General features: G+C 39.9%; 1 protein-coding gene across 1 annotated transcript in view; it reads left to right on the top strand.

Annotated features, from left to right (window-relative positions):
• The window catches only part of LOC146839365 (glutathione S-transferase P 1-like), a 194,695-nt gene that overhangs the window by 96,170 nt on the left and 76,512 nt on the right, over positions 1-22,013 (top strand). The window contains exons 3-5 of the mRNA XM_085651366.1: positions 18,191-18,303; positions 19,152-19,239; positions 19,650-19,753. Coding sequence (XP_085507492.1) covers positions 18,191-18,303; positions 19,152-19,239; positions 19,650-19,753 — 305 coding nt within the window. The remainder of the gene's footprint in view (positions 1-18,190; positions 18,304-19,151; positions 19,240-19,649; positions 19,754-22,013) is intronic.

Below are 22,013 nucleotides of genomic sequence, written 5' to 3'. Positions count from 1 at the left end.
GGGGGAAGAAGCAGAGGCTTAGCACACACCCATGTCCTTGCCGTGTATAGTCATGTACAGTATTTACAAGCCAGTGGGGTTTTCAGGTTTAAGTCTGTAATGCAAATACATTCAGCATCACTAAGGCTGGTTGCCCTTGCTGGAGTGTAGGCAGTCACAGAGAATGCACATGGTGGTGGTCTGAAAAAAAAACAGCTTGGACACGTGCAATTAAATAAATCAAAAATAGTGGTTTCATAATGTGTCAGTCTGTAAAAGTGATTTCAAATTGTAAAAAGAGATTTTCACTTGGCCCGAAAAAAAAAGAGCAGTAAGTGTGCTTTGAAATTGGCAAAGAAATTTCGTTTTGGCACTAATGTGAAAACATGACTCTGTGTGCATAGAAGAATTATAGGCAGAGATTTATTGCGTCTTGCTCTGGTGATTTCACAGTTGCATTAGATGGAAAGGGGGAGCGAATTATTGGGGGAAGAAGCAGAGGCTTAGCACACACCCATGTCCTTGCCGTGTATAGTCATGCACAGTATTTACAAGCCAGTGGGGTTTTCAGGTTTAAGTCTGTAATGCAAATACATTCAGCATCACTAAGGCTGGTTGCCCTTGCTGGAGTGTAGGCAGTCACAGAGAATGCACATGGTGGTGGTCTGAAAAAAAAACAGCTTGGACACGTGCAATTAAATAAATCAAAAATAGTGGTTTCATAATGTGTCAGTCTGTAAAAGTGATTTCAAATTGTAAAAAGAGATTTTCACTTGGCCCGAAAAAAAAAGAGCAGTAAGTGTGCTTTGAAATTGGCAAAGAAATTTCGTTTTGGCACTAATGTGAAAACATGACTCTGTGTGCATAGAAGAATTATAGGCAGAGATTTATTGCGTCTTGCTCTGGTGATTTCACAGTTGCATTAGATGGAAAGGGGGAGCGAATTATTGGGGGAAGAAGCAGAGGCTTAGCACACACCCATGTCCTTGCCGTGTATAGTCATGCACAGTATTTACAAGCCAGTGGGGTTTTCAGGTTTAAGTCTGTAATGCAAATACATTCAGCATCACTAAGGCTGGTTGCCCTTGCTGGAGTGTAGGCAGTCACAGAGAATTCACATGGTGGTGGTCTGAAAAAAAAACAGCTTGGACACGTGCAATTAAATAAATCAAAAATAGTGGTTTCATAATGTGTCAGTCTGTAAAAGTGATTTCAAATTGTAAAAAGAGATTTTCACTTGGCCCGAAAAAAAAAGAGCAGTAAGTGTGCTTTGAAATTGGCAAAGAAATTTCGTTTTGGCACTAATGTGAAAACATGACTCTGTGTGCATAGAAGAATTATAGGCAGAGATTTATTGCGTCTTGCTCTGGTGATTTCACAGTTGCATTAGATGGAAAGGGGGAGCGAATTATTGGGGGAAGAAGCAGAGGCTTAGCACACACCCATGTCCTTGCCGTGTATAGTCATGCACAGTATTTACAAGCCAGTGGGGTTTTCAGGTTTAAGTCTGTAATGCAAATACATTCAGCATCACTAAGGCTGGTTGCCCTTGGTGGAGTGTAGGCAGTCACAGAGAATGCACATGGTGGTGGTCTGAAAAAAAAACAGCTTGGACACGTGCAATTAAATAAATCAAAAATAGTGGTTTCATAATGTGTCAGTCTGTAAAAGTGATTTCAAATTGTAAAAAGAGATTTTCACTTGGCCCGAAAAAAAAAGAGCAGTAAGTGTGCTTTGAAATTGGCAAAGAAATTTCGTTTTGGCACTAATGTGAAAACATGACTCTGTGTGCATAGAAGAATTATAGGCAGAGATTTATTGCGTCTTGCTCTGGTGATTTCACAGTTGCATTAGATGGAAAGGGGGAGCGAATTTTTGGGGGAAGAAGCAGAGGCTTAGCACACACCCATGTCCTTGCCGTGTATAGTCATGCACAGTATTTACAAGCCAGTGGGGTTTTCAGGTTTAAGTCTGTAATGCAAATACATTCAGCATCACTAAGGCTGGTTGCCCTTGCTGGAGTGTAGGCAGTCACAGAGAATGCACATGGTGGTGGTCTGAAAAAAAAACAGCTTGGACACGTGCAATTAAATAAATCAAAAATAGTGGTTTCATAATGTGTCAGTCTGTAAAAGTGATTTCAAATTGTAAAAAGAGATTTTCACTTGGCCCGAAAAAAAAAGAGCAGTAAGTGTGCTTTGAAATTGGCAAAGAAATTTCGTTTTGGCACTAATGTGAAAACATGACTCTGTGTGCATAGAAGAATTATAGGCAGAGATTTATTGCGTCTTGCTCTGGTGATTTCACAGTTGCATTAGATGGAAAGGGGGAGCGAATTATTGGGGGAAGAAGCAGAGGCTTAGCACACACCCATGTCCTTGCCGTGTATAGTCATGCACAGTATTTACAAGCCAGTGGGGTTTTCAGGTTTAAGTCTGTAATGCAAATACATTCAGCATCACTAAGGCTGGTTGCCCTTGCTGGAGTGTAGGCAGTCACAGAGAATGCACATGGTGGTGGTCTGAAAAAAAAACAGCTTGGACACGTGCAATTAAATAAATCAAAAATAGTGGTTTCATAATGTGTCAGTCTGTAAAAGTGATTTCAAATTGTAAAAAGAGATTTTCACTTGGCCCGAAAAAAAAAGAGCAGTAAGTGTGCTTTGAAATTGGCAAAGAAATTTCGTTTTGGCACTAATGTGAAAACATGACTCTGTGTGCATAGAAGAATTATAGGCAGAGATTTATTGCGTCTTGCTCTGGTGATTTCACAGTTGCATTAGATGGAAAGGGGGAGCGAATTATTGGGGGAAGAAGCAGAGGCTTAGCACACACCCATGTCCTTGCCGTGTATAGTCATGCACAGTATTTAGAAGCCAGTGGGGTTTTCAGGTTTAAGTCTGTAATGCAAATACATTCAGCATCACTAAGGCTGGTTGCCCTTGCTGGAGTGTAGGCAGTCACAGAGAATGCACATGGTGGTGGTCTGAAAAAAAAACAGCTTGGACACGTGCAATTAAATAAATCAAAAATAGTGGTTTCATAATGTGTCAGTCTGTAAAAGTGATTTCAAATTGTAAAAAGAGATTTTCACTTGGCCCGAAAAAAAAAGAGCAGTAAGTGTGCTTTGAAATTGGCAAAGAAATTTCGTTTTGGCACTAATGTGAAAACATGACTCTGTGTGCATAGAAGAATTATAGGCAGAGATTTATTGCGTCTTGCTCTGGTGATTTCACAGTTGCATTAGATGGAAAGGGGGAGCGAATTATTGGGGGAAGAAGCAGAGGCTTAGCACACACCCATGTCCTTGCCGTGTATAGTCATGCACAGTATTTACAAGCCAGTGGGGTTTTCAGGTTTAAGTCTGTAATGCAAATACATTCAGCATCACTAAGGCTGGTTGCCCTTGCTGGAGTGTAGGCAGTCACAGAGAATGCACATGGTGGTGGTCTGAAAAAAAAACAGCTTGGACACGTGCAATTAAATAAATCAAAAATAGTGGTTTCATAATGTGTCAGTCTGTAAAAGTGATTTCAAATTGTAAAAAGAGATTTTCACTTGGCCCGAAAAAAAAAGAGCAGTAAGTGTGCTTTGAAATTGGCAAAGAAATTTCGTTTTGGCACTAATGTGAAAACATGACTCTGTGTGCATAGAAGAATTATAGGCAGAGATTTATTGCGTCTTGCTCTGGTGATTTCACAGTTGCATTAGATGGAAAGGGGGAGCGAATTATTGGGGGAAGAAGCAGAGGCTTAGCACACACCCATGTCCTTGCCGTGTATAGTCATGCACAGTATTTACAAGCCAGTGGGGTTTTCTGGTTTAAGTCTGTAATGCAAATACATTCAGCATCACTAAGGCTGGTTGCCCTTGGTGGAGTGTAGCACTGTGGACATGGGCTTTTTATAAAATCTGAAAAGTGGTTTCATAATGTGACAGTTTGTAAAAGAGATTTTCACTTGCCCAAAAAAAAGAGCAGTTTGTGTGCATTCAAATTGGCAAAGAAATTTCGTTTTGTGACTATTGTGAAAAGAAATGTAGTAATATATTTAAATACAATAACAGATTTTTTTTTTAGTTTTTTTCAGGTATTGCTGAAGAACAGTGAACAAAATTTAAGATGCCTACAAAATCTCGAGTTCAAAAAACGCTAAAAAAAAAACTATATTTGAAGACAACTGGAGGACCAAAGTTAGTAGAAGATGCTGATGTTGGGAAAAAGAAAAAATCTTCTGGTAAGCAAAAAAAACAATTTCTAAACAAAATATTCAAAACAAAGAAAAATGTACAAAATATCTGTTCTCGGAAAAATGTAACAAAACATAGAGAACAGCAAAAAATAGAGAATTTTGTTAATGCAAATATACCTTCTGCAATTGAAAAGTTTAACATAAACAGAAAAACAGCATTTAAAGAGATACGTAGAAAAATGTTTCAGAGAAGAGTTATGTCCAATTTGATAAAGGATATAAAGAAATATAAGCAAAAGGCTAAATATTACAAGAGAAAAAAAGAAATTGAAGCCATTGCAGCAAAAGCATTAGAATTAAAAAGGAAACTATTCATATTAATTTTGAATAGGATGCGTACATTAGATAAAATGGTTAATGTACTGAAATCACAAAGCAAAAGCAAAAGAGTAGTGAATAGAACAAACTTTTGTAAAGTGTTTTTAGGAAAGTGGATGCATAGTTCAAGTAGTGAACCTTTTTTTAATGAAGAGAGCTATTTTCAAAGTAATAGTTTGCTGCATGCAGTTGACACCAGAGGTCGTTCATACGAAGTAAAAAATGGTTGCATAATGGAGAAGGAGATAATGGTTCCAAGAGATGAGGTACAAGTGATGGCAGATGAGGCAATGGGGAGACGTCCTAAAGCCCCAGTGTACACTTGGAATTGTAGTAGTATTTGCACTGTGCGTCAGGAATCTATTGACAGATTTCGAGAGTTTCTAAGAGAATATAGTAAAAAAAGTGTAAAACAAAAGATTAAGGTGCTTCAAAGTCTGGATCCATGCAGAGTGAGAGAGAATACTGGTTTGCAGGGTCATTCTCTTGCTTGTCTATCTAGAAAAGTGTGCAATAGTGTTTTCCATCATTTTAGGATGCTGGCTGTTCATCATACTGGAATGAGAAAGTTTGTGAGACAGTTGTATTTTGCCAAAAGTCCAGCAATAAAGTTAAATGAATTGAATAGGGCTCTGTTCCGAGGAACGGTATCAGATGTAGAGAAGGTTGTTGATGAAATTCAGTTTTGTTACTTTGGTCCTGAACAAAACAGTGCAGAGAAGGACACAGTAAATGAGGCAGAAGTGGAAGACAATGTAGAACCCTCTGTAAGTAACACATTTAATGATCACATAACAAAATTTGCAATAGTCTCTAATGAAAGACCAAATTTTACTTGTATTTGTTGCCGCAGAACTCATTATAGAAAACAAACTAGGAATGTTGATCTCTACAGAAAGAGTGAAAATGAAGATAATTATAAGTGGAAGGATTTTGCCACATATATATTTCTAGAAAATTGTTTTGAATTGGGTGAAGATCAGCGTATTTGTAAATACTGTTATAACAAGTTAGAGGAAAATAGAATGCCGACCAGAGCTGTACATAATAATTTAGAATTGGATGCTATTCCTGCTGAACTTTCTGAATTAAATACATATGAGTCTATACTCATTCAATGTGTTCATCCGTTCCAGACCATAGTACGTATGGAGCCCAAAACTGGTAAATTACCTCCTTCAGATTTACTGAGAGGTTTAAAAGGTAGAGTGGTGTATTTGCCCTTGGATTTGAAAAAAAATATGGAAACTATTGATGCGGATACTTTGGAAACTGAACCATTAATTATTCTGGTTAATGGTGTACCTACAAAGAATAAGAAGATTTGGCAGGAGCTGGTAGATGTGCGGAAAGTACAAAGAGCAAATTTGTATTTGAAAAAAAATAACAAATGGTATGAATCAATTTATATAGAAGAAGAAGAAGAAGAAGAAGATTTACAAGGAGACACAGAAACACCAACTGGACAAATTGAAAAAGTGGACAAGTCAAAGGAAGAAGAAATTTATGAACATTTTAGCATACATCCTCTCCATTCGAAAGAAGTTATGGGAGACAATTTTGATCTCTTTCAGATGAAGAAAGCAAAAGGAAATCCCGTGAGTGTATGGGAGGAGAGCTTGGAAGCTCGATGTTTTCCCCAGCTGTTTCCTAAAGGAAAAGGAGGACGATACGATGAACGTCCAGAACAGATTCCAGCTTCAGAGTATCGAACTACAAGACTATATGCTGAAGATCCCAGATTTCGACAAAGTATTCCTTATTTGTTCCATCTTTTATTTGAAAGCGACTTGTCTGCACTGTCTTATGCAGTAAATCACATTTTAAAAAGTGGAGTACATTTACAAAATGTGTCTGCTAAGGATTTTATGGAGAAAGTGCAGCACCGAGATGATCATTTGGAAACACAACTGATCAATCTGATGGCTTGTCAGCGTGGGACAAATGAATATTGGTACCGACGCCATGGTGAACTAAAATGCATGTTACGCAATTTAGGAACACCAACATGGTTCCTTACCCTAAGCTGTGCCGAGTACGCTTGGGATGATTTACTGGATTTTCTACGAGAGGCCAATTCAAACATTAAAAACATCGAATACAAGACAGCAGGAGAACTGTGCTCATTGGATCCGGTTAATGTTTGCAGATATTTCAATCATAGATTTGAGGCTATGATATCCTTCATCTGCAATAAAAAAAATCCACCCCTTGGAGAAGTAGTGGATTTCTTTTGGAGAAAAGAGTACCAGGCAAGAGGTGCTCCTCATATTCATATGCTGCTGTGGATCAAGGATGCCCCAAAGTTTGGAACAGATACTGATGAAGCAGTGTTATCTTACATTGAAGAATATGCAACATGTGCTATACCTAAAAGCACAGAAGAGAACAAGTTAAAGGAGCAAGTTCTACGTTTCCAAAGTCATCGGTGTGGAAAATACTGTCGACGGAAATACAAGAGCAAAGAAAAATACTACACTAAATGTCGATTTGGATTTCCTAGACCTGTTCTTTCAAATGGAAGAGTCAACAGTTTTATGTCAGCTGTGAGACATAGTATCACAAGAAAATCACCTAAGAATACCTACAACCTTAAAAGAAAAGAAGAATCAAAAAATATAAATGACTACAACCCAGTCATTTTATCCATGTGGAACGCTAACATGGATATACAGTATGTTGCTGACAATTCCATTGCTGTTGCTCGATATGTAACGTCTTACATTACGAAATCAGAAAAAACAGAATTGAAGGAAATGTGGGAAGAGATTTCTCACGAGAAGACTGTCAGTAAGAAGCTGTACAGTTTCAGTTTGAAGATGTTATCGCATCGAGAAATTGGATCCTACGAATGTTCAGATAGGTTATCTTCTGCAAGTCTCTACTCGAAGTCAAGAAGAATAATTTGGGCAAGTTTAGGCCTTGCAGCAATGAGAAATCGGGTACTGAAATCTGTTGGAGAAATTGAATATTTGGCTGAGAATGACCCAGAAAGTACAGATATATTGAAAACAAACATGTTGGACACATATTATCCCAAGAGAAGTCATCATCTGGAGAACATGTGTCTGTATGAAGTGTTACAGAACTACATTTATTCACGGAAAGCTGCAGAAGACATCAACAGTGGAAAATATAAAGTTGTTGGTGAAGAAGGATGTTTGGTGAAGCAAACCAAAGGAAGTTTGATAAATCACCGGAAGCTGAGTTGCGACACTACCGACAAGAAAGAATTTTACTACTTGGCTCTTTTACAGTTGTTTAAACCATGGCGTACAGAGGATGAACTACTGGGAGAATTCCAGAGCTATGAAGATTCTTTTAATGCTTGCAAAGACAGCATACAATGCAGTACATTCTCAACTTATCTGCAAATGTTAAATGAAGAAATTGAACAGGAAACTACAATTGCAGCAGAAATAGCTAGAGACAGTTCTCAGGACAGCCAAAGTTCAGGAACATACAGTCAAGATCCCCTAGGACAACCAATCGTTGAAAATGAAGCATCAATAGCCATGAATGAAGTGGAAACGGCTATGAATCAAGGTCAAGAAGAATTTATAGACTTAGAAAATTTGGAAAGACAACTGAATCAAGAGCAGCAACAAATTTATGAAGAGATCAAAAACAAAATTGATCACGGATTTCTACATATCAAAAAAGAGTGCTCATGCACATCATTTCATCCAATCAGGATGTATGTAAGCGGACAAGCTGGCACTGGAAAAAGTTTCCTAATTAAAGTCATCAGAAGCTACCTAAAGCAAAAAACGGATTCTACTTTGTCTTGTGTGGTTACTGCTCCAACTGGGTTAGCAGCATATAACATAAAAGGAATCACCTTACATCGTTTGCTAATGTTACCAGTGGAGCATGAGAACAAAATACAATTCAACAAGCTAACTGGAGAAGCATCCTTGGAAGTTTCAAGAGTATTGAAGAAGATGCAAGTTCTCATTATTGATGAGGTGAGCATGGTATCAAACTTAATGCTTGCCTTTGTGCATTTAAGAATGCAGCAAATTTTGAAGACAGACTATGACGTGTTATTTGGTGGAAAACACGTCATAGTTTTTGGGGATCTTTTGCAACTTACTCCAGTTAAAGGACAACCAGTGTTTAATACTGTGACACATGAAGACACGAAGAAGTCATTGGGAAGCATTGGAAATACAAATATTTGGTCCTTCTTTGAGTACAAGGAACTTACAACTAATATGAGGCAAGCAAACGATGAAGAATATGGAAGTATTCTGAAAGATATCAGGATTGGACTACTCACAGAAGTTGGGAAAAAAGCATTACAGAGTCGGCTGCTACATAATTTATTTCCAAAGGAAGAAATAGTTGCAGAGAAAATATACAAGAATATTGCAGAAAACAAAAGTGTCATCTGCTTAATGCCAACTCTACGTGAATGCTCAATATTTAATGAGGAGCTTTTGAAATTGGAAAAGGAAGACATCAGGAAATTGGAAGCAGTGGACAAAATTGAGGATGGAAGAATTACTGTCACAGTAACAGGCAAACTGAAAAATAAATTGGACTCACTAGAGAAGAACATCTCCAAAACAGCAGGATTAGAAAAAAATCTATATGTTTGCATGAACTGTAGAGTGTTTTTAAGGAGAAATTTGGATGTTGAGAAAGGCTTAGTGAATGGAGCGATGGGAAGAGTTGTGGGTTTTATTAATTATCAGAAAAAAGAAGGAATTGAATGTTTACAGATAAAATTTGATCAGATAGATGAAGTTAAAGATATTTGTCGTTGTACAGTTCGTTTTATGCTTGTGAAAGACTTATATGTACGTAGGAAGCAGTTTCCGTTTTCACTAGCATATGCTGTAACTATCCACAAGTCTCAAGGATTGACTGTAGATTGTGCATTTGTGAACATTGGTTCAACTGTGTTCAAAGAAGGTATGGCATATGTAGCTTTGTCACGAGTCAAAACATTATCAGGTTTATTCATGATAGACTTTGATGACTCAAAAGTTAGTGCTGATACAAACTGTGTAAAGGAGTATAATAGATTAAGAAGAAGCTATGCTCCTCATTTAGGTCAGTATCCTGTGTTGGAGAAACGTGTAGTTTCTCGTAAAAGGAGAAATGAGAATATCTGTAATGAAGATGTAGAGAAGAGGAAAAAAAAGAGGAGTGATGTAATTGCAAGCAAAAAGAAAAAGGAAAATGAAGAACAGGTTGTAGGATGTCATATTGAAAATAGCTCTGGTGTCAACTGCTACGCAAATGTAGTGCTGAATGTTGCATTTTATCTGGAAAGTTTGCAAGAGCAGATAATAGTAAATCAGGGAAAAAGATTCTGTTCAGAGCTGAGTCTCCTTTTTCAAAAGCTGAGTAAAGATAAAACTCAAATAGAAAGTGCTACTGACATTAGAAAACTTTTAGATGTATGTTCAGGACGAACACAGTTTTCACAAAATGAACAGCAAGATGCACACGAATTTTTGATGTATTTTCTTCAGGTAGTGGAAGAAGAAGGAGTTCCCATTGACATTTTTTTTGGTCTCTCTTATAAATGGGAACATAGTTGTGATAATTGTTATAATATATGTGGCTCTATTGTTGATAATGAAAGGTTTATTTATTTGACATTGCCAGAGAGTAAAACAGTCACTTTTGCAAAATTAGTTAAAGATGCTAATCATAGCATGAAATGTGGTGAGTGTAATTCTGACATGTTTTCATCATTAATTTTAAGGGAATACGGACAGTATGTAATTTTAATGATGCAACGATGTAGAGCTGATGGTTCAAAATTGGATACTATAATAAAGAAGTTTACAGGACAGCAATTATCAATTTCAGGAAAAACTTTTGTAACTGTTGCAATAATTTTCCATGATGGACCTACTGTTACTTCTGGACATTACACAGTTTATCTAAAATGTGAAAAAGGCTGGACACTGTGTAATGATTCCCAATTGATTTTCAAACAACGTTTGCCTTTTGATTTAGCAAATTCCTATCTAATCTTCCTGAAACCTAAATTTTAGAGAGACTTGGCAAGATCTGGACAAAATAATTTTACCATTTTACTGGATTACCATTGCAATTTTGTAGAAAAAATATTTTTATAATTATCATTTGGCCTAAAGGAAAGATAACCAATTGTAATGTGGACTTTTTTAATTTTTAATGCAATTTTGAAAAACCAATAATTTATAGATAATCGGTAACTTCTGCACATTTTAAATTTTGGAATGCTATTGGACTGCCATTGGAAATTTTTTCAAAAATGATTTAAAAAATTACTATTTGGCCATGTGGAAAAGTAAGCAATTCTATTGTGGACTAAATAAATTATTCAAAAAATTTTCGTGAACCAAAATGTTACAGAGAATCGGTGAGATCTGGACAGATTAAACTTTAGAATTTTAATGGATTTCCCTTGGAAATTTATTCCAAAAAAAAAAAAAAAATACTATTTGGCCTAAAGGAAATGAAATCAGATGTATTTTGGAGTTATTTGAGATATAATATTGTGATTATACTTCTGAAACAAACATATCAGACGGTATTTTAAAGAAATAAGTATTGTTTTTAGATGATATTTTTTTAGAATAATATGCATTTCTGTAATGATAAGTTTAAGTGAGAAGAGATTCTGGGCTTTTTTAATACAATCTTTGAGATTGTTATTTTTTTTTGCCCGCTGTAAAATGATGAATGCAATTGCTTTCACAATTTATAGTGAAATGCAATATATTCTGAAAACAGCAAAAATAAGGCAAAAATATTTTTTTGAAAAAAATGTAAATATGTATACTGTATTATAAATTGTTAAAAAAATATTAATACTTTTTTCTTTTTTTTCAGATCGATATAGAAAATTTTCGAAAACTACAACCATTTTTAAAACTATTTTTTAAAAAAACAAATGAATAAATATTTTTTGGAGTGAGTATGGTAAGTCAATAATAATAATTGTAGTCTCTCAAGGACCTTGTAATGTGATAATTGATTTTTAGTGTTTTTTTAAAAAAATAAAAAAAAGGTACGCGCACCGTACGCGTACGGTAAAAAAAAAAAAAAAAAGGTTTTAAAAAACATATGTAAAAAAAAGATGAAAGATAAGGTTGGCTCTTAAAAGAACCGTTGTGTTCATGCAGGGACAGAGGAAAGGAAGCATGGGAAAATCATTCAAAGCTACAAATGTGCTGATCTATTTTGTTGTTCACTAGGGAAACACTGGTCTCCCTATGACAAATTAGACCTTTACAAAATGTGCAATGAATATCAACCTTCCGAAATCGAAGGTTCATTTCCAGAGGGCCAGCAAAAGGAGATTCTCCCCCCACAGATGAAGGGCTCACTTGACCTGCAGAAGAAGGAGTCAGCCCTGCAGATGATGGTCCAGGCTGAGCTGCTGTGGATGTACTGGCTCGTCTTTCTGAAGAGTTACCTCCAAAAAGATGACCATGTGTCCTTCCGTGTACATCCTGGAGGTGCCTCTTCATGGTGTGATTCCCAAAGGAATACTTCCTGTTAGGATTACCTCTAGAAAGTACACGCTTACACAGACAGCAAGTAACTAAGGGTGCATTCACCTTTTGCTGGCCTTCTGGAAAAGTAAAATAATCCCAAACATAAGAAGGCTTTTGTTTCCTCGATCTCTGCCTCAAGACAGTGCTGCTGGTGCTAGCCTCACTCTCAGAAGAGCTCTGCTGTTCTGCCATCGTATCCCAAAGACAAACCAGCTCCTTCTCCCAAGGGATCACAAGCAGAAATGAGGGGAATGGGTGTGGTGTAGGAGAGTTCTAGAACTGAAAGTAGTTTCAACCAATCAAAAGTTGTGTTTCATGATCACATGACCTACCGTACGCTTACGGTACGCTTACGGTACGCTTACGGCAAAAAGTACGCGTGCGCGTAAAAAAGACACGCGCTTCCGCGCATGCGCATAACAGTCACTCCCCGGCACTTCCGCGTAACGTGCGCGTGTGGCGTAAGCGCGCACGCGTCCCACGCGCAGTACGCGCGGCTACGCAAATTGCGTAACTATACGCAAGCAGCGTAGATAGATTACGGACGTTGCGTAAACCGTACGCTTACCGTGAGCTTACGGCACGCGTACTAAAAAAAAAATAAAAAAAAAAAAAAAAATCTGGTAATAAATTTTACATGTTTATTTTAAAAAATATATTAAAAAAATATATTTAAGGATTTTAAAAATTTAAGCATAGTCTTTATATAATGAAAGTAAATTAAATTAAAAATATGTTTGAAAAAAATGAAGAATAAAAAAAAAAATTAGCATTTAAAGAACCTTGCAAATTCACTGAAAAAACCATGGGTTACACACACGTTATAGTAAGGAATTAGCATTTAAAAAACCTTGCAAATTCACTGAAAAAACCATGGGTTTCACACACGTTATAGTTAGGAATTAGCATTTAAAAAACCTTAGAAATTCACTGAAAAAACCATAGGTTTCACACACGTTATAGTTAGGAATTAGCATTTAAAAAACCTTAGAAATTCAGTGAAAAAACCATAGGTTTCACACATGTTATAGTTAGCTGGACATTTTACTCGTAAAAAACCAATGAAATTGCCCCGTTATAGTTAGTTCAGCTAACTATAACTCACGCGCCCGCAATGCACTGCTGATGACGTCACATATTACATCACTCATGACATGGTCAGTGACATCACTCATGACATCACTGATGACATCTCAAATGACATCACTGATGACCTCACTGATGACATCATCCTTGTGATAGAGTGGCAGACCTCCTCTCACCTTAATATAAGCTTTGATACACACATTCAAAAATAGAGACTAAAATTTTCAAAACAATGGACATACCAATACCAGTTACAACAACCTCTTCAGTAATTCTAAGATCCACATACACATCCACTCATTCACCAACAGTCCTATACAGTCACTCATACATGTACTCACTCATCATATGTACTCATACACCTATACATCCTGTTACATAATGCCACTCATCCATAGAGTTACTCACACACATAGTCACTCATGCTAATAAAGAATCAAACATACATTCACCTGCATATACAGTTATACACACACCACCACACTTACTTCTACGGAAACTTACACATACTTAGTCTTTTAAACAATCACTTATAGAAACACATACTTATTCATACAGGAACTCTTTCAATCTGTCCCTCTCACATATACTCACATATATACACCAATAGTCACATATACTAGTTTAAAACATATGTAGTTACTCCTGAAGACACTATTGGGACAGTCATTCACTCACTAACACACCCATACACACACTCATCCACCCATACAGTCCTGCACACATGCTGTCTTCAACACATACAAACAGTGAGTCACTCATTCATGCACCTATGCACTACGTAATACCCCCCACCGAACCATACAGACACTCAGACTGATACTCAAAAAAACAACTACTAACCTATATAGACACCCATGTAGCTACTCACCAACCCATGCAGCCACTTATACACAAAGTGAGAGATACACTTAATCAGTCAGTTACACAATCAATTTTTTAAAAACAAATCATCCATTTAGACACTTATATACCCATTTATTCTTCCATCGACCTTGAGATATACATATATAAAACATATTTAATTTTCAGAAAAACACACATTCACTGGATGATGTCATCAGTGAGGTCATCAGTGATGTCATTTGAGATGTCATCAGTGATGTCATGAGTGATGTCACTGACCATGTCATGAGTGATGTAATATGTGACGTCATCAGCAGTGCATTGCGGGCGCGTGAGTTATAGTTAGCTGAACTAACTATAACGGGGCAATTTCATTGGTTTTTTACGAGTAAAATGTCCAGCTAACTATAACATGTGTGAAACCTATGGTTTTTTCACTGAATATATATATATATATATATATATATATATATATATATATATATATATATAAATAAATAAATAAATAAATAAATAAATATGACCCCCAAAGGGAGTCGACCCATACGCTGTGCGCCGACCCCCTACCAGCATGAGTTTTCATTTTTTTTGGTGGGGGGCGTGGAGAGAAATGTGCGGTTTCCTCTGTGGGCCCTGACTGCCTCACCTCACCAGGAAAAACACACATTTCTCAAAAACATTAGGGGCCAAAATGGAGTGGGCCCTCCTGGCATTTTTCTTTTTGAAAAAATTAATTTTCCCTCTTCCCCTGGGGGTGCGATCATGCCCCCCTAGGAGAATAAAAACACTTTACTGAAAAAAATTGCAGGTTCAACCCCCCAGAGGGGGTCAACCCATTCATCATGAGGGATGACCCCATAAACCCTGTTGGCCTAGGGTTTCTTCGCATAACCCGATTCACAACCTGGAAAACAGTTCAGGAAAGCATTGTTAGAAGGAGGAGACGCTCCCCTTTCCAACGATGCCTCCTTGAAACCTGGCAAATCATTGTAGCGCACAGAAACCCCACCAGATGGTGCAGAGAACACTAACCTGCTGGCTCCTCCACCTCGAGTGGGGATCTGTGTCATCAGCGTGCCTCTCGGCACAACAACACAGATCGGCTGTGGGGCAGGGGCTGAAGCGGAAAAAAGGAATCCTCCAGTCGAAGGAGGATCCTTTTTATGCTTCCCCAGGATTGACCAGTGGCCAATGAATGCAGTGGGAAGGTAGTGCGGCGTTGTCCATTGGCTGATGGCCGCTCAAAAGGGGTTAACTCAGTCACCTAATTTGTGGGGTGTGTACAGTCAGTTATCTTTTGCAGCCCTTCCCCCACTGTAAGGAAATGCCTCTTTTTGTGTGGATGAGATCTCCACCAAAATGTGCAGTAACTTTACACTCATAAATTCAGCCTCAGATATCTTCATCTCCTGAACTTGGGTGGGGATATTTATGGCTACACTTTGGGAGGGAAGAATAGCAAAGAAGTGCAGACTTACTCCTAGATATAGGAGCAAATACACAGACAAGTAAAGCACCGCTTGTATATGTTTCTTTGTGAGGGAGGCCCTTGGTGTCTTGGTCTTTCATATGACGTATGATTTCTATATGCAGGCATAAAGATTAAAAACAATCTGTAGTATGAAATGAAACACGCCAAAATGGTGTAATCAATTTAATATCAATCAGGTTAAAATGGGGCTGTAGATCACAATGGCTAGTAACATTCAGCAAAAGTTATTTCTTTCCTGCAGTGAAGTATGTGAAGAAAATAAGCATGTTGCCATAAGTATTGCTTATCTGCTGATCACTGTTCATTTTAGAAAAACAGATCAGGAGAATAAAAAGCCAGTTCTAATTTTCACTGTTTACTGCTATAATTATTCTTTGTGACTTGCCTTTCGCCTTGGCTGCATGCATTATGAGTCACTACTCCAATATAATACGTTATTACAGTTGAGCAGTGTTGGACATGGCCCTTTTTGCTGGGTCATCTCTGAACTTTTTGCCTTCTTCCTATATTTTTTCTGACCTGTTGTTGGCTGTTTTATGACTCTGGGCACTTTATCACTGCTGATCAGTGCTAAAGTGCATATGCTCTCCCTATTGTAAATTGACGTATGGATTAGTGATTCCATGATTGGCTGGTTTGGTTTACTTGTCAGAGCCTAGTACAGTGCACTGAGTGTGCCCAGGGCTTGTAAACCAAATGCTGCTAGTGGGCTTGCAGCACTGGCTGTGCCACCCAGAGAAGCAGCCTGTTAAAGTATGTCTAAGTCATTGCAGAGCCTGTGTGCAGTCTGGTACTGCCATGCTGACTCGGCAAGTGCATCCACTTGCCAGTCCCTAAACCTTCCCTTTTCTTCATATCAGACACCCCTATGGTAGGCCCAAGGGCAGGGTGCATTTTAAGTATAAGGTACGACATGCCCTGGTGTGTGTGGCATGTCCTAATAGTGAATTACAGCCATTTTCGTTTTTCACTATTGCAAGGCTATCTGTTCCCCATAGGCCAGAATGGGCAGTTTGATCATTACATCTTATAATCCTAACAGACTCAGGGGACATGGTAGAAATTCGAGTTTAGTATGCCTGAACTCAGAATGATAAAATACATCTTTTAGTGAAGTTGGTTTTAACATTCTGTGTTTGAAAACACCACTTTTCGAAAGTAGGTATTTTCTTATCTAACCATCCAAACCTGCCTCTGGTAGGCTGTGTATTCCTTGTCTGGAGTTTGATGACAGGGGCTGGGGAATTCCAGGGGGCTGGGAAATTCCCGGACACAGGGTCAGCACAGGGCTGAATAGAGGGATCTCCATGTAGATGGGTGGGAGGAGTTGCACCTGGGACCTGAATAGGGCTGTGCTTTCCCTCCACAATGCTGGCTCCACCTCCTGTGGTGCATCGCATGTCTCTGTCCTGCACTGTGAAAGGAAAGAAGGAGTCATGTCAACAAAGTGCTCCAGGACTCCCTAAGCTGAAGTGCTGTTTGGGGGATTGGCCTGCAGTGGTTGCCTGACTGCCAAAGAAAGGAGAAAGGACTTTGTGTGCACTTTATTCAACTTGTGAAGGATCTCCAAGGGCTTGGAAAAGAGCTTGCCTCCTGCTGAAGTCTCAGGGACAACAGACTTCACCCACCAGCTCCCCAAGAGTTCTTTAGAAGTGCATGCTGTTTTGCGAGGCTTTCTGAGGGACTGCGTGTTGCAAGGAGCTGGAAGCGCAACTCACGAACAAGAAGCGTGTTGCCGAACTGCTGCTGCCGCTTCACAACACGAAGTGCCTCGCATCGCCGGAGAAGAGGATCGATGTTGCAGCAGACGCCACCGCATCACCGGGAAGCGTGTCGCAGAAGAATCGTTGAGTCATCGCAGGTCCACCGAAGCGCCTCGCATCACCAGGGGAGAGTATCGACGTCGCAGCAGACGCCACCGCATCACTAGGAAGCGTGTTGCAGGAGCAGTCATGGCTCATTGCCGGAGAAAAGGATCGACGTCGCATCAGACGCCGCCGCATCTCCGGGAAGCGTGTCGCAGGGACTGTCGCGGCTCGCATCGTGTGGAAGCATCTCGCATTGCCGGAGAAGAGGATCGACATCGTAGCAGACGCCGCCGCATCACCGGGAAGCGTGTTGCATCAAGAAGAAAGCGCTATCTTTGTTTCTGTGCACCAGATCTTCAAAGCATCACCGTCCTTGCCACACTTTCATTGTCTTGCGTTACGCATCTTAAGGTACATTGAACTCTGAGTGTCGCATTTACCATCTTAAAAGAACTAAGCTAATTCTACCATTCTAAGTAGAGTATTCTGGATTTTTGTTGTTTGTGGTCTTGTGATAAGTCTATATAAAGAATACTTATTTTTTATATAAAACTTGTGTGGTGTCCATCTGTAGTGTTGTTACTTGAATACTTTATGTGTTCACAAATGCTTTACACACGTCTCTGAGAATAGCCTGTCTGCTCGTGCCAAGCTACCAAGGGGGTGAGTAGGGGTTATTTTAGGAGTGTACCCCTTATCCTGACTAGACGCAAGGGTCCCTATTTGGACAAAGGTACCTACTTCTGCCAACTTAGAGACGCCCAAGTAAATCAGAGGCAGGCTTTTATACTGGGACTATAGTATGTCTGTTATATATATGGGACAGCTCACAATGTATCCCCACATGTGATGCCTTGTAGGGTGTTTGTGATTTCCTAACTCTACTGTATCTCCTTCCCTCCAGGCCGGACAGAGGCCATGCGGTTACTGCTGGCAGACCAAGGTTGTGAATGGAAGGAGGACAAAGTACCCTTTGAAGACTGGTTTGGTGGAAAGGTTGAGCTCAAGAAGACAGCGGTGAGTAATTATGAGTGAGGATTTGGTCCCTAATACGCCTCTCGCTAAGGCGAGTCTCCATAGTAGGGTAAACCAGGGTCCAGCACCTCTGACAGGTCCATTAGTGTCTTCCATGCCACCTACTCACTGTCCACTCACTCTAAGATGTCACCTGAGAAGATCCAGTGGTAGTTTCTGTGGTGCCTTAAGTAAGAACTCGAGGTTGTGAGGCTATCCTGGGCATTCGAACTGGGACAGGAGCTGGAGATATTAATTTGTATATTGCCTGGAATGTTGGAACCTAAATGCTGTATTTAGGGGAGGGGTAGTAGTGTTGCCCGGAGGGGGGAGAGCACACACTCACCCAATGGAAGCTTTGGTAATGGCCTTCCAAAGATAAAAGGATCATGACCTTGGAAGGCAGAGAGTCACCTTCTGTCAATGTACGCTGTTGTTTTTGGAACTAAGCCAGGTCTAGGAGCTGCACAGCATCCTCTAGTGTGAAGGAGCGCCTGAATATCGCGTTGAGCGTGGACAGTCAGTGCGGCAAAGGCTGCATAGAATGCTCGTCTGGATATTGCATTGTACACTGAGACTGTACCATATACTCCTAGGCTCTCACAGATGGACAGGGAACCCAGGCATCCTCGCCTCATAGGGTAGGTGGTTCTATGAGGTGCACATTGATAACAGCACACACAGGTACTCATGGGGGGGTCGACGCTGGGGATGTCTCAGGTTATCAACAGGGGCTGATCGGATGAAGCTATATCTATTGTGCTCTACCCACCAGAATACTTTCACTAGGGCTGTAAGCTCCATACTGGGTCCAATGTATTTACTCTCTCTTCTTTCTCCTCCTTTTTTAGGTCTTTGGGCAGTTACCCATGTTTTCTGATGGTGATTTTACCCTGTTCCAGTCCAATACCATCCTGCGATATCTGGGGCGCAAACACGGTGAGCACCATACAAGGAGGTGGGGGGGGGGGGGGGGGGTACGGATTGACTGTGGGGTTTATAGAATCCATTATTTGGTAGACGTAAGCAAGAAGTGAGGTGAACTAGATATAACTTAGAGGGAGTTGAAGGTCTCACAAAAGCTTAGTTCAAAGACATTCTCAGTGCCTCGGGAGTGATGAAGCCCTCAGTACACCAGGGTTCAACGAAGGCTTTAGCACCAGGATGTGAAAGGAAGAAGCCTAACGAGGTAAGGTTTCCAATCGGCTTTGCTGTCCTCATAAGAGGCTGAATAAGCACAGACTGGTTGTGAAGCCCACATCTCCCAGACTTATAAATGTCTGAAAATTCCCACCTGTGGTGTATGTCGCTCCCATTCTACCCTTCTAACACCTCTCCTTCCCTCGCAGATCTTTACGGGAAGAACATCAAGGAAGCTGCGCTCATTGACATGGCCAACGATGGGTTGGAGGATCTGCGACTGAAGTTTGCCAAATTCTTTTTCCATGAATGGGTAGGTTTGTTTTTATGTTTACTACAAGATGGCCGCCAGAGAGCTGGGTCCTCTCTTTTTAGGGTTCAGTTCATGGCAGCAAGAAAGACACCTTCAACAATCTTCAGAGGAAGGGTAGCCTATTGGGAAATGGGTTGAATTCCCTACCACTCGATCCCTCTGTAGGGTGCAGAGGACTAGTCCGCCTCTGCCACATTGTGTCGCTTCATGTCTGTGCAATGTACGTTGACCAGACAGTTGGGAACTCTCTAAGGACAACACCAAAGTGGATCTTAACTGTGATTTGCTCAGTCCATTATCTCTGTCACCGGTGTATGTCAATCCATTCTTGAGGGTTCCCCATGTATTCTTTTGTGTGAGATGGTACTGTTTGTGAGAGTGTGGTATGAGAGGTGAGATTGCTTGATGCACGTTTCTTGTTTTCGGGTGTGTGTGCCTGTAGAAATAAGAATAACATTTGTCTTTCTAAGTCTTTTTAAAGCTGGAAATACTATTTGTCACCTATGTTTCTAGTATTAAAATCTGATGTAACTGTATATTATGAATGTGTTTATACTTGTATAAACATATACATCACAAAAAGAAAAAAGATGAATAAAAATTAATATATTTTTGTAAAGTTACGTATGGCATGATTGAGTCTATGGGACAGCTCAACTTAAGCCCCGCGCAGGCCATTAGATAACTAGATATAGCTCGTACAGGAGTATTGGTTATAATACATTTTCAGTGTCTTTCCCACTGGCTCCTGGACCTCTAAAGTGTGATTTAGGGGGTACCTTTCTTTGTGGATCCTCTGAATATAATCTGGTCGACCAGTATTCAGCTGCTGGTATCTGTATGGGGCGGTCATCATAGTGGCCCCCTACTCCATCGAGAAACAGTTGTGAAAACAGCGAGCCTCTAAAGCTGTCTCCCACACACTCATGGGAGCTCCTTTTGCTTGTTTCATTTGAAAGAGATCAATAGATTCACCAATGACTCTTTAGAATGCAGGAGATGGATGCTGTAGTGTTCATAAAGTTCTTCTGATCTGGATCGATCCACATTTTCAACCTGCCCCCTTGATGGTATTGTTTTATCCTCCATACACGTTACATCTTAAACAACATCAACGTTTTTATAATAAATATTATTTTGTACTAGGTATAATGTTTCTTTTTTTACTTTATTAACATCCACTAACTCTTGCGAGATTGTTTTGTTCTTGGTAGAGGCACCGTTTACTAGAAGATAAGTGGTTCATCAATATCTCTTTCTACCCCTACAGTTTCAATATTCACTTTAAATTTTAAAGGTAAGTAGACAACTCTTCCTTTAAGGACTTTCTGCAGCTGTGTCAGTGGTAATTTCCCTATCGTTGGTTCCATATGAACTGTAGCTTGAAAAGGGTGTATACATTGTATTAGAATTGATTCATAAACATTTAATTCTAGAAGTTCTTCTGGATTTGAAACTAGTTCTAACCTGTTATTACTGCTCTCGCTGGCATTTTGTTGTACTTTAACTTATCACAGCAATACCTACATATAATTTGCTGTGAGATAAACCAATGCATTCCTCTACAAATAAATAGACAGCAAATTCTTGCCACTTATCTCTCTTCTATTTTTTAGTTTTTGAGACTATGGTGCCGATCACGATCCGTTAAAAACCGGGTACGAACCGTCGGACGGAGCATATTCTCCGTCCGACGCGTACCCGGTCGTCAAAATATACAAACATGGAATTACGATTCGCACGGGTACACCATTACCGTACGAATCGTAAAAAAGACCGACCGAACAAAAAACACCTACCAATGCGATCCGGGAAAGCGCCGACCTGACGTCGGGACGCACGCAGCCAGCCATTCACGACCCAGGAATCACGATTCGCACCGACGTCACCCCGCACGGTGAATATTTTGCGGCACCCAAAAACTGCCGGGAAATCAGGACGACGCGAACAAGGACCACCAGTACGCGACGGACAGACGGCGACGCGAACAAGGAGGACCAGTACGTGACGGACACACAGGACGACGCCACCAAGGAGGACCCGTACGCGACAGGACGACGCAATCAAGGAGGACCCGTACGCGACAGGACGACGCGAGCAAGGAGTACCAGTACGCGACGGACAGACATGGACCCGAACCTACGAGTCATCCCTGCCCTCATAGCAGTACACCTCCTCTACAGGTTACGACGCAGACGCCGCAGAAGGTCAGAATAACTAAGGGAGGGGGGAAAGTGGGGTGGGGTGGGGGTGGCACTAC

Source organism: Triturus cristatus, chromosome 4_1, assembly GCF_964204655.1.
Source record: "Triturus cristatus chromosome 4_1, aTriCri1.1, whole genome shotgun sequence".
In the NCBI taxonomy this organism is placed as follows: Eukaryota; Metazoa; Chordata; class Amphibia; order Caudata; family Salamandridae; genus Triturus; species Triturus cristatus.
Note: the sequence above shows the minus strand (reverse complement) of the source record. Positions and strands in the feature narration are given on the sequence as shown.